General features: G+C 50.0%; 3 protein-coding genes across 3 annotated transcripts; 2 read left to right on the top strand and 1 right to left on the bottom strand.

The window, feature by feature from the left end:
* Positions 1 to 997: 997 nt before the first annotated feature.
* On the top strand, positions 998 to 6,115 carry P153DRAFT_362470 (ATP-binding cassette transporter). The gene is made up of 6 exons (XM_033667141.1): positions 998 to 1,906; positions 1,965 to 2,132; positions 2,198 to 3,148; positions 3,203 to 4,082; positions 4,188 to 4,578; positions 4,678 to 6,115. The coding sequence occupies exons 1-6, from the start codon at positions 1,209 to 1,211 to the stop codon at positions 5,928 to 5,930; spliced, it is 4,341 nt and encodes a 1,446-aa protein (XP_033529116.1). The 5' UTR covers positions 998 to 1,208; the 3' UTR covers positions 5,931 to 6,115.
* An 821-nt stretch (positions 6,116 to 6,936) lies between these two features.
* On the bottom strand, positions 6,937 to 8,427 carry P153DRAFT_362471 (uncharacterized protein). The gene is made up of 2 exons (XM_033667142.1): positions 8,318 to 8,427; positions 6,937 to 8,254 (listed from the first exon to the last, which is right to left on the bottom strand). Exon 2 carries the CDS (start codon positions 8,151 to 8,153, stop codon positions 7,062 to 7,064), a length of 1,092 nt encoding a protein of 363 aa, XP_033529117.1. The 5' UTR covers positions 8,154 to 8,254; positions 8,318 to 8,427; the 3' UTR covers positions 6,937 to 7,061.
* A 912-nt stretch (positions 8,428 to 9,339) lies between these two features.
* Positions 9,340 to 11,381, top strand: P153DRAFT_392051 (uncharacterized protein). Its single transcript, XM_033671119.1, has 4 exons — positions 9,340 to 9,381; positions 9,437 to 9,519; positions 9,599 to 10,282; positions 10,337 to 11,381. The coding sequence occupies exons 3-4, from the start codon at positions 9,710 to 9,712 to the stop codon at positions 11,123 to 11,125; spliced, it is 1,362 nt and encodes a 453-aa protein (XP_033529118.1). The 5' UTR covers positions 9,340 to 9,381; positions 9,437 to 9,519; positions 9,599 to 9,709; the 3' UTR covers positions 11,126 to 11,381.
* The last annotated feature ends 110 nt before the right edge of the window (positions 11,382 to 11,491 follow it).

Raw genomic sequence — 11,491 nt, forward strand, 5'->3', positions numbered from 1 at the left:
ATGTCAAAGCAAGATAAATATGTTCTAGTGTATTACATTGTAGAGGAGAACAACAGTCATACTGGGAATGTCCATTTTCTATAAACAACGTGGAAAAAGTTACTCATCAACTCGTCAAGATCTACACCGTTCAGAGTATAGATAAACTTGGATACCCCGCAATCTACAGGATAGATGAACTAGAGTATCAGGCTTGAGGAAAAAGCTAGTACTTAACAGGGTAGAAGGAGGTACGTGAACAGGCCAGACAGAGCCAGGCTCTAGCTAGGCGGGTCGGGCCGTATTGCTGAATGCAAATCCGGAAAGCAAGCATAGCGTTCTAAGCAAAGAGGTTAAGGTTGTTTCACTTCCTCTCCAGGGAAAGAAGGAAATGCTACGAACCGATGCACATGGCGGTAAAATGAAAGCTGTCGTGGAGAGCTAGAACCGACCCACTAAGGGAATTTAGCCCATAAACGGCGGACGATCTAAGGGTAAATCTGATGATAAGCCAAACAGGAAGTGTGGAGAAGTGGATACTTGCGTTCACAAAGAAGATAGCGCGGATGGGAAGATCATGTATGATTGCCTCTCAACAAGGGATACAGAGAAAGAGCAGGACAGGCTTACAAACACACAGTTTAGGAAAGCTGACAGCAGAGTCAGGCCTAGCTTGATGGATGCTAAAGAACGGGGAAAGAAACGACTTTGCTATTGAACCCAAGAGAATGGTTTTGATTTGATATCCAACAGGGAGATAAAATCACGCACGACCGGAGAGGCTTTCTTAGCGCTGGGCGCCGTGACCTCTCTTCTGGAAATGGATGTTACACAGTTTGATTTGGGCATTGACTTTTGTCTGCTGAAAGACAGTGACCGGCGAGTTTTCCTTCAGAGGTCATGATTGGCCAGGGTTGCTCCGCCGTGTGCTCCGCCGAAGCGGTCATGCAAGCAGAACGGACAACTGGACAATCTCCGCCTCAGCTCCGAATGTCCGACTTTTGTTTCACTGCCATACTCGTCAAAGGCCAAGACTAAAATGCTTTGTTGCCTATTCAGTGTGCTCCTTCCCCGCCCAAACGGTCTCTTCTGCTTCGGACCACCAACTCGCACTCTACGCGATACTCTTACAAAAATCCATCTCCGGTCTCTACATATCCGTTTCCTTCTCAATCTCTTGAGTCTTCCATGTACTGTTCAAAATAAGCCCTTCCATCACCATAGCGACAATGGGTAACTCGAACACAAACGAGCCTCAGCCAGATACATCCGATTCAGCAAAGACCCGCGACTCCAGGGTGCAGACGCTTGCTCGCGAATACTCAGACAAAGCCTCACCTAATGCACAACCCATATTTGGCAGCGACGACCCGGACTCTCCCCTCAATCCGCGTGGCGAGCAATTCAACGCACGCATTTGGGCCACGAATGTAGCTACCATCGCCCAGGAACGCGGCCAGCGCTTCCGTCAAGTCGGCTTATGTTTCCAGAACGTCAATGTTTTTGGATACGGCACTCCGACTGACTTCCAGAAGAACGTTGGCAACATCTGGCTCGCTCTGCCAGGGATGATCCGCCGGCTCTTCGCCTCTAGGGCAGGTCAGACACGAATCGATATCCTGCGCCAATTTGACGGCATCATTCGTGCCGGCGAGATGTGCGTTGTGTTGGGCCCGCCTGGTTCTGGCTGCTCCACCTTCCTCAAGACGATATCAGGCGACACGAACGGCCTTCATGTCAACCAGAATTCGTACTTCAACTACCAAGGCATCTCGGCCAAGGAGATGCACACTGCGCATCGAGGGGATTGCATCTACACGGCTGAGGTCGATGTCCACTTTCCCATGCTGACAGTGGGCGAGACACTGACCTTTGCTTCGCGTGCCCGCTGCCAGCAGGAGCTACCGCCGGGCATGTCTCGCGATGAGTATGTTAATTGAATGCGTCTTTTGTCTTGACTTGCCAATACTAACTACCTTACACAGATATTGCGAACACCTTCGAGACGTCGTCATGGCCATGTACGGCATCAGCCACACCATCCATACCAAAGTAGGAGACGATTTCGTACGCGGTGTCTCGGGTGGAGAGCGCAAGCGTGTCACGATTGCCGAGGCCACCTTAGCAGACGCTCCCTTCCAGTGCTGGGATAAGTGAGTAGCCCCTGTCCGATTGCCTTTGTACGTCGATGGGAATGCACGCTGATGGTTAACGCAAGCTCGACACGGGGTTTAGACTCAGCCAATGCAATTGAGTTCTGTAAGACCTTAAGACTCCAATCTGAACTGTTCGGCCAGGCCTGCGCCGTATCCATGTACCAAGCTCCCCAGACTGCCTACGACCTCTTCGACAAGGTTTTACTCATCTATGAGGGACGTCAAATCTACTTTGGCCCTGCACCCAGGGCGAAGGACTACTTCGTCAGGCTTGGCTTTGAGTGCCCGGCGCGCCAGACAACCCCTGACTTCCTGACATCTATCACTTTCCCCGCAGAACGCATTCCTCGTCCTGACTGCAACCCGCCGCGGACATCTGACGAGTTTGCAGCCGCTTGGAAGAACAGTCTGGAGTACGCGGCCCTGCAAGCCGAAATCAACGAGTACAAAACGAAGCATTCCATCGATGGCCCCGACGCTGATACTTTTCGACAACTCAAGAAAGAACACCAGGCTCCGGGACAGCGCGTCAACTCGCCATTCACCCTTACGTACGGGCAACAGGTCAAGCTTTGTATGTGGCGCGGATGGGCGCGCTTCAGAGCGGATCCTTGGCCTGCAGTCTGGGTGATGGTTGGGAATACCATCATGGCTCTCATCATGTCCTCTTTATTCTACAATATGAGCCAGAATACAGGTTCATTCTACGGCCGCTCTGTCGTTCTTTTCATGGCCATCCTGTTCAATGCCTTCTCCTCTATTCTCGAGGTCATGACGCTCTACGCCCAACGGCCCATTGTGGAGAAACAATCTCGCTATGCCTTTTACCACCCGTCGGCGGAAGCATATGCTTCTGTTTTAGTTGACATGCCTATGAAGATCACCAGCACTATATCGTTCAACTTGGTGTTTTACTTCATGACAAATCTTCATCGAGAACCCGGCAACTTCTTCTTCTACTTGTTGGTCGTATTCCTCATTGTCTTGGCCATGTCAGGTGTCTTTAGGTTCATGTGAGTCGATTTATGATCGTGACGGCGCTGAAGAATGAACTGACAAATTGTTAGCGGTTCGCTGTCACGAACGGAACAGCAAGCTATGGTTCCGGCTTCGGTCATGATGCTTGCACTGCTCATATTCACTGGATTCGTCGTGCCTGTCGACTACATGCTGCCCTGGTGCCGGTGGATCAACTATGTAAACCCCGTGGCATATGGTTACGAAGCACTCATGGTCAACGAGTTCCACAACCGCCAATTTACATGCACTGCCTATATACCCGACTATGCAAACGCCACTACAAACAGTGGAGCTTGTGACGTTGTCGGCGCCGTTCCCGGTCAGTCTTACGTGGACGGAGATGATCATATCAACCTGGCTTTCAGCTACCAGCATAGCCACAAGTGGCGCAATGTCGGCATCATCATCGCAATGGTGGCTTTCAATTATTTCCTGTACTTCATCGCGAGCGAGTATGTCACAGCCAAGAAATCCAAGGGTGAGATCCTCGTCTTCCGTCGAGGCTATGTCCCGAATACTTCCACCAAGGGTGGCCACGATCCCGAGAAGTCGCCATCTAGCCCAGTCGCAGCTGTGCTGGAGACTCTAGGATCACCAGAGAGCGACGCAGTTGGAGCCTTCCAGGGTTCTACAAGTGTTTTCCATTGGAACAATGTGTGCTACGATCTGAAGACCAAGGGCAAACCTCGACGCATCTTAGACAACGTCGATGGCTGGATCAAACCTGGTACTCTCACAGCCTTGATGGGTGTTTCTGGTGCTGGAAAAACTACACTTTTGGACTGCCTAGCTAGTCGTCGTGTCGGTGTGGGTATCATCACCGGCGAGATGTTGGTCGACGGGAAGATATGTGATCAGAGCTTCCAGCGCAAAACTGGCTACGCTCAGCAGCAAGATCTACATCTCGAAACAACTACCATCCGAGAGGTAAGTTCGCGTAGCCCTTGCTATCTTTCAATTCTACTGGAGCAGCCTATAATTGGTGTCGTCTTCATCTGTATCCAGGCCACACAGGCTAACAACTTCTAATAGGCTCTGACGTTTTCTGCACTTCTTCGCCAGCCGTACAGTACCCCAAAGGCAGAGAAACTAGCATACGTCGAAGAAGTCATCAGATTACTAGACATGCAAGAGTATGCTGATGCCGTTGTTGGCGTACTCGGAGAAGGCCTCAATGTTGAGCAACGCAAGCGCCTGACTATTGGTGTTGAGCTAGTCGCCAAACCACCGCTACTTCTGTTTGTTGATGAACCTACCTCGGGCCTTGACTCTCAAACCAGCTGGGCTGTCTTGGATCTGCTAGAGAAGCTTTCCAAGGCTGGTCAGTCTATCCTCTGCACTATTCATCAGCCTTCTGCAATGCTGTTCCAGAGGTTCGACCGTTTGCTGTTACTCGCTGAAGGAGGCAAATCAGTTTACTTTGGTAAGTAATACCATTGTCCTTCTGCTCTTTTTTAGAGCGAAGATTTCACCTCTTTCGAAGAGGCCTACACAATTCATGTGATAATAACCGGTCTTACAGGAGATATTGGTGACAACTCGAAGACTCTTATCGACTACTTTGAGCTGAACGGTGCAAAGGCCTGTCCACCAGGAGCTAATCCAGCCGAGTGGATGCTCGAGGCTATTGGCGCTGCCCCTGGTACTTCCTCCGAAGCGGACTGGCCCCAGATTTGGCGAGCCAGCCAAGAGTACCGCACTGTCCAAGATGAATTGGCACGCCTCAGAGTCACAGACACCAATCGACCATCAACAGACGACAACGATGATCCTGCCTCGTACCATGAGTTTGCTGCACCTCTCTGGCAGCAGTTTGTAGTGGTTACTCAGCGTGTTTTCCAACAGTCCTGGCGATCACCGTCTTACATCTACTCCAAACTCACGCTGTGTATCGCCACTAGCCTGTTCATTGGGCTCGTCTTCTTCAACGCACCTCTAAGCATTCAAGGACTTCAAAACCAGATGTTCGCTATATTCGAGATGATGAGCATCGTCGGGCAGTTGGTCGACCAACAAATGCCCAACTTCCTCACTCAGCGCTCGCTATATGAAGTCCGCGAACGTCCTGCGAAGACATACTCCTGGGTGGTCTTCATGCTTAGCCAGATTGTCTCCGAGCTTCCTTGGAGTACACTGGCCTCTGTGTTCATGTGGGCTCTGTTCTATTACCCCATTGGCTTCTATAAGAACGCTGAAGCTGCTGGTCAAGGTACTGAGAGGGGCGCACTAATGTGGCTTTTGTTTTGGCAATTTCTTGTTTGGGTTTCCACCTTTACACACATGTGCATCTCTTTCGTTGATTCGGCCGATGACGGTGGCAATATCGCCAACTTTCTTTTTGTCCTCGCCTTCTTCTTCTGCGGCGTGTTGGCTTCGCCTTCCCAGATGCCTGGATTCTGGATCTTCTTGTATCGGGCGTCGCCATTGTCATACTGGGTCTCAGCTATCTTGTCAACAGGTTTGGCCAACGTCAATGTGACGTGTACAGACAAAGAGTTCACCACCTTCAGCCCCCCAGATGGCCAAACGTGCGGCAACTATATGACGGAGTACATCTCACGAGCAGGCGGTTACATGCAATACCCCAACGCAACAACAGATTGCAGGTATTGCAAAATCAAGGACACGAACGTCTTTTTAGCGGCTGTCAGTTCCGAATACGATACCAGATGGCGCAACTTTGGCATTCTGTGGGTGTATATTGGGTTTAATATCTTTGCGGCTTTGGCGCTCTACTGGATTGCTAGGATGCCGAAAGGGAAGAAGAAGGTGTGAGCCAGCTCAACACTCAAGCTGGCCACGCTCGGTTGAGGTGTACTCCACTCACTTACGATTGGGATGACACTTGAGAAGTTCAAAGATATGGTGGCAACCCGATGATGGGAAGGATGGACGGGCGAGTTTTCGAGTCGATGTAATATATGTAGAAGTACTATGTATTTGTATTTTGCTGATCGAAGGGTAACCAAATCTTACTTTGTCGTGTTGATGTGAAGATCAAGTTGTATGCCCTCTCACATAAAAAGTACGTAAAGGCTCTCAAAGCAGGTCTAATCAATACTAGATATGCTAGCAACAGGTCACGCTGCATTTATATATGCCGACCAATTTATCAGCTGTAACACATACTTCCCGGATGAAATCATAGATCTCAAATCTCAGTGTCAGGCAAGGGTCCAGCTGATAGAGATTCGCTCTCGCTAACTAGTGCCTGCCTCTATGAGATCGTCTTGCTAACTCACTTATGTTTTGTCACATTTTGCATTTGCATCAGCGTTCTTGCCAAAGCAAGGAATACACTTACAGTCATATGTTTTCTTTGGACAATCAAGCATTTCGCTCAAGTCAAGCCTGCTGATGTGCGTATGTATATCTGATCAATAGGTAACAGTAATTATTCGTTGTCGAGCAGCAAAATACCGATCGACCGATTCAGCGCCGCTCAGCCAGAATCCTATATATCCGTTGCGACATTCATTGTCTTGGTGCAGTAGTTTGAGTAACTTGGGATAGTCTTGAGCGTCTGGTAGCTCTTCAAGGTCAGTCGTGCTTCTGACAACTGTCTCGTAGTGAAAAAACCGTTTGTTCCCTCTGATTGCATGGGATGGATGAAAAAAATACACAAGATGGAACATGTATTCGCGCACTAAAACACAGTGACGGACATGATAATTTGCTAGAAGCAGTTCTTCGAATTGTAATCTACATAGTATTTCACCTCGCGGTCTCGGTACATCAAGAATATATACACCCTGTGAAATATGTGCGATAGCTTCTCCCTCAAATCCCTTCTCGTGCCCAGAACTAGGCAAATTGACAAGCTCAAAGGGTTCCAGGGGGAAAATCATTATCATACTAAACACATTACTGCGACGGGATAGGTCTTCCTGGTCTCTGGGTTGTCTTCTAGATCTTGAAGCCAGTGGTATCAAGGGCACGCACCCAACCACCGAGCTTAACATCCAGAAGACTCTCAGGGACAGTAAGGAGATTTCCCGTAACATAGAGGACATTCTTGTCCTTCTCAGTTTTTCCAAATGCACAGGCGGTAGGGCCTGGAAGGGTCAGATTGTCACTCGTACCGATACCATCGACGGCGACAATTTTGCCATCGAGAGTTGCGGCGAAAACAGCATTGAGTCCAGTGGCCCAGATGACGTTCTCGTCCACTGGATCGAATGCGAGGTCGTCCCACATGGTGTCGGCAGTAGCGATGATCTCAGGTTTGCCGGGAGAAACGGGTAGGCCAGCATCGTCAATCTTGATACGGTAAATGTTCGAGTCATCCTGGTTCACCCAGAAGAGGTCGTGATCGCGGATCTTGATACCATCGATGCCAACATCAGGGCCTTTGGCGTAGGTGGTGTTTAACTCGGCGTAATCGGTCATGACGAGCTTGTATTCACCGGTACGAGTGTCAAGGGACCACACCTGCCCTGGACTCGGCGTCCAGTCGACCTGCGTTTGTCTCGGTCTGAGAACATATTGGTCTGAGATAAGCACAGTTTCCAGGTCCCATGGGAGGGCCGCGACGCCCTGCAGGAGATAGGATTCAGGCATCCATGCAATGAGCCGGGCCGCCGGCTTAGTGCTGTTGACGCTAAAATCAAGTTCCATGGCGCAAAACGTCCTGGCGACGTGCGATGACTGAGCGTCTATCGAGTAAAAGCGGGACCCGACAACGACGTACTTGTCCGGGGTAGTCTGGCCGATGCCAATCAGCCTGTCAGCCCACTCGTCGAAGTTGAACACGAGCTCCACTTCCGGGCTGTCGTTCCATGGCTCCTTGACCTGCCACACCGAGCCATCAGGGGTGGATGTCGTTACGAGCAGGTTGCCATTGGGCCGCACTGAGATGTTCTCAACCCAGGTCCCGTTTGGCCAATGGTGTAGCAGACGATTGGGGAGCGGGATTGATCCATTACCGGGCGTGGGGGCAGCCAGGGTCTGTGTGAAGGCAGCAAAGGCCAGGACCATGGATGAGATGGAAGAGCGCATGGTGTAATATGCGGCTGGGATTGTCTGTTTCGGGCTCGTTGCAGTTTGAGGGTACTTGCAGGCGCAGGTTGCAGGTTGCAGATTGTAAAGTCAATTCCTACCTATCATCCACCTCATCTTAATACTTTTCTGCAGCGTCTTCACGCAACAGCTTTCTGACATACCCCGTGAACGACGATCCTATTCGGCGCATAATCGCGTGACTTTCTTTCGATTTCAAAAAAGCGGTTGGCCTTGTTCGGGACATAAATATGGACTTTTAACATACAATTAGTGCCCGAGTGTGTGGCTCAATATCTGTATCAGACAGCGATCAGGTTCCTGATTATGCAGCTAATGAAAAAACAAGCATTGGGGGAACGGGAGCTTGGCGCGGGCCTAGCCGGACACTTGACTTGTCTCACACGCCCACACGTCGCATGCAAATTCCTAATATGACATCCAACACTTCTGGTCCGCATAATAAGGGATCGCAGATTAGGCAGCCCGTCTGCATGGCGTCAGCAGGCTCAGGTTGTGCGACATCTACCTACACACGCTTCGTCCGTGCCGGCCGTCACCGCATGTTAGCTGCGGTCCATGGACGTGGCATCAAGAGGCTGCACGGGCTGGGACTAGAAAACCTGTAGCTCCCAAATGGACCGATACATCCCAATGCCAGGTCTACAGAGATGATCAAAGTCTGAAGTGTGAATGTAGTCAAAGATCGGCAGAAATCGGCTGCCTGTTAGGTAATATCTCAGAACGAGTAGCTGCATGTCCTTAGATACAGTGTACACCCTTGTATGAACGTCAGGATCGATCCCGACACTTTAATGTACAGAATAAACTCGTGTATGTCAGCTGCTAGGCCCAAATAGACAGGCCTCCAAGCTTCAATCAATTGACTGGGTTAGGGGATATTTATAAGCATCTCACACATGCAGCGGCCAGTTTTGGGAGCGTTTTATGGGGCACATCGCGATCTGACAGTGTCTCGATTGTCTGCTTGGAGCTAAGAAGCCTGCCTATTTGGGCCTAGCAGCTGACATCTACACGAGTTTATGTGGTATGTATACAAGCAATCCTTGTGCTGAGGATAGTGATGACGAGTAACTGAGCAGCGTACGAGATTACTAATGAGATAGGCATATATCCTTGACCCAATCCGATTGCATTGGTGGGAGATTATAAGCACTACCTGCAGCTGTACTGGAGCTTGATCCTCACGAAGAGTACAGAAGATTAGGTGATCCGATGCTTATACTGGGGTAAGTCTTACTCTGGGCTGATGGCTGAAACAGGGGTATCGAGTGTAAAGCGCAACCCCGATTGTGTCGGCCGAAAATTCAGTAACGCTATCAGTGATGTAGCATCAAGAGGAAAGGCAGGTCGCCTAAGCCTGTAGCCGCTTGGTGCAGGAGATGCAAAGACTGATCGAATGGTTCGGCTGACATTTGAGCAAGTCATCTAGAGGCGGCACTACGGTGACCGAGAAGAGGAGCGGGCTGCCTAATAGACTTACGTATGAGAAGGTGAGGTTCTCGGGTTACTCTGATTACATATTGGGTTTGTCGATGCTACGACTCGACGCGCTGGAATGCCTGCATGAACTTTGTACACCGTTGGCACTCTCCATTATCACAATCGCTCCAGGGATGTCCCAACCCAGCGTTCGAAGCATGTCTCCCCGACCTCACTCCTCCAACGAACAAGACCGACCCTCGGGAAACGGTGAGGCAGTAAAAAGAACAAACCGGTTGCGTTCATCTTGCGACGCGTGTCACCGATCCAAGATAAAATGCACTGGTGGCGACCCGTGCTCAACCTGCCTCGGCTCCCAGAGTCGCTGCACCTATAGTCGCGGCAATAGACTTGGGCGACCAAAGGGAAGCAAAAACAAACGGACGTTAATGCAAGACGGCGGCAACGAGAACGTCAAAGCACAGTCGGAAACCACAAAAGGTAGTGCAGATGTCATCCAGTGGCCCTCTACCGACTTGACGTCATTCGAACCTGATTTCGACTTCAACTTCGAAACGGCGTTTGCGGACAATTTTGCGGACAGTCGTCTTCTTCTTGATTCGCACCTGGGTGAAATGGAAAATCTGAACTCAGAAGATAGAATGGACGCGTCTCGCTTTGCTCAAGTAAGCCCACATCTAGACTAGTGTCACCTACAATATCTGATCTACTTTGGCCAGAACTATAGTACGTCGGACCCATCAGAATCCTTGAGATATGATAGCGGCGGATCTGGAACCGACACAGTGACTACGCCGCCAAATTACACGACCTTGCCGAGTCCTTACAGGAGCTCGTTAGCTAGTAGCAAAGCAGGGGCCCCAGTCACATCGATAGCCTCAGGCCCATCCGACTGTTCGTGTCTCCAGCAGCTGATAAAGCTGCTCTACCATCTGCAAGATCTACGATGTTCTCACGCCAGCGGTCCTGCAATTGACGCTGTCCTCATAGGAGTCAGACTTGCCGAAATTCCATGGAAGATCGTAATGCATTGCGGTCATTGCCAAAACGGAGATAAGCACAAAGAGGCTTATCTTCTCTTCTCCATGAGTATCCGAATCCTCCTATCTTCGGTCCAGAAGTTGAGCAGCGGCCTTTTCCAAACCGAAGTTACCTCGAACATGGCAGTCTCGATAGGCACCTTCAGCTTGTCGGGCGACGCAAAATCAGAAGTCATAGAAGTCGCGATTCGAAAGGCGCTGCAAGCCATTGCGATCGCGTTGGTTCATCTCTGGGAACGTACAGGCCGGCCAAGACCAACCCCAACTGCTGATATGGGGATGGGCAACAGCGCACTACTCACTCCTATGAGCCTTTTTGCCAGTATATCTGACGAAACACAGAGGCTGCTGGCTTGCCATGACTTGACCTCGGCACTTTCTGGGACTGAGAATACCATGTCCCTGCTGAATATGTTACAGTTCATTATGAAAGTCACGGAGGAAGAGCTCAAGACTAGCACATATTGAAACCCCCACGTATAGAATGTCCAGGAAAGATTACGAATGCACATGCGCAGATCTGTATGTTCCGATGTATGACAGTTATCAAAAGATCATAAATCCTTCAAGGTGGAGTTTGAGTCAATCTTCCGGAACTCATTCTCGAGTCGGGGGCGGGATTATCTTTGGCCTCGTGATACGGCTTAGAGATAGCGTAACGATAGTGCAAAGGCTGTGTAACAATGGTTGGTTGTCAGAAATACAAATGTTTGAACCTCTTTCTAAAGTGTGGCTTCCACCAACCCGTGCAGACAGTGAGCATATGTGCGATTGAATGATTGTTTCCTACTGACCTACGCTATCACGGTGTGTAATCAGCTGTGGCTTCTGGAA

The sequence above is a fragment of the Dothidotthia symphoricarpi genome (genome assembly GCF_010015815.1).
Source record: "Dothidotthia symphoricarpi CBS 119687 unplaced genomic scaffold P153scaffold_1, whole genome shotgun sequence".
Lineage (NCBI taxonomy): Eukaryota > Fungi > Ascomycota > Dothideomycetes > Pleosporales > Dothidotthiaceae > Dothidotthia > Dothidotthia symphoricarpi.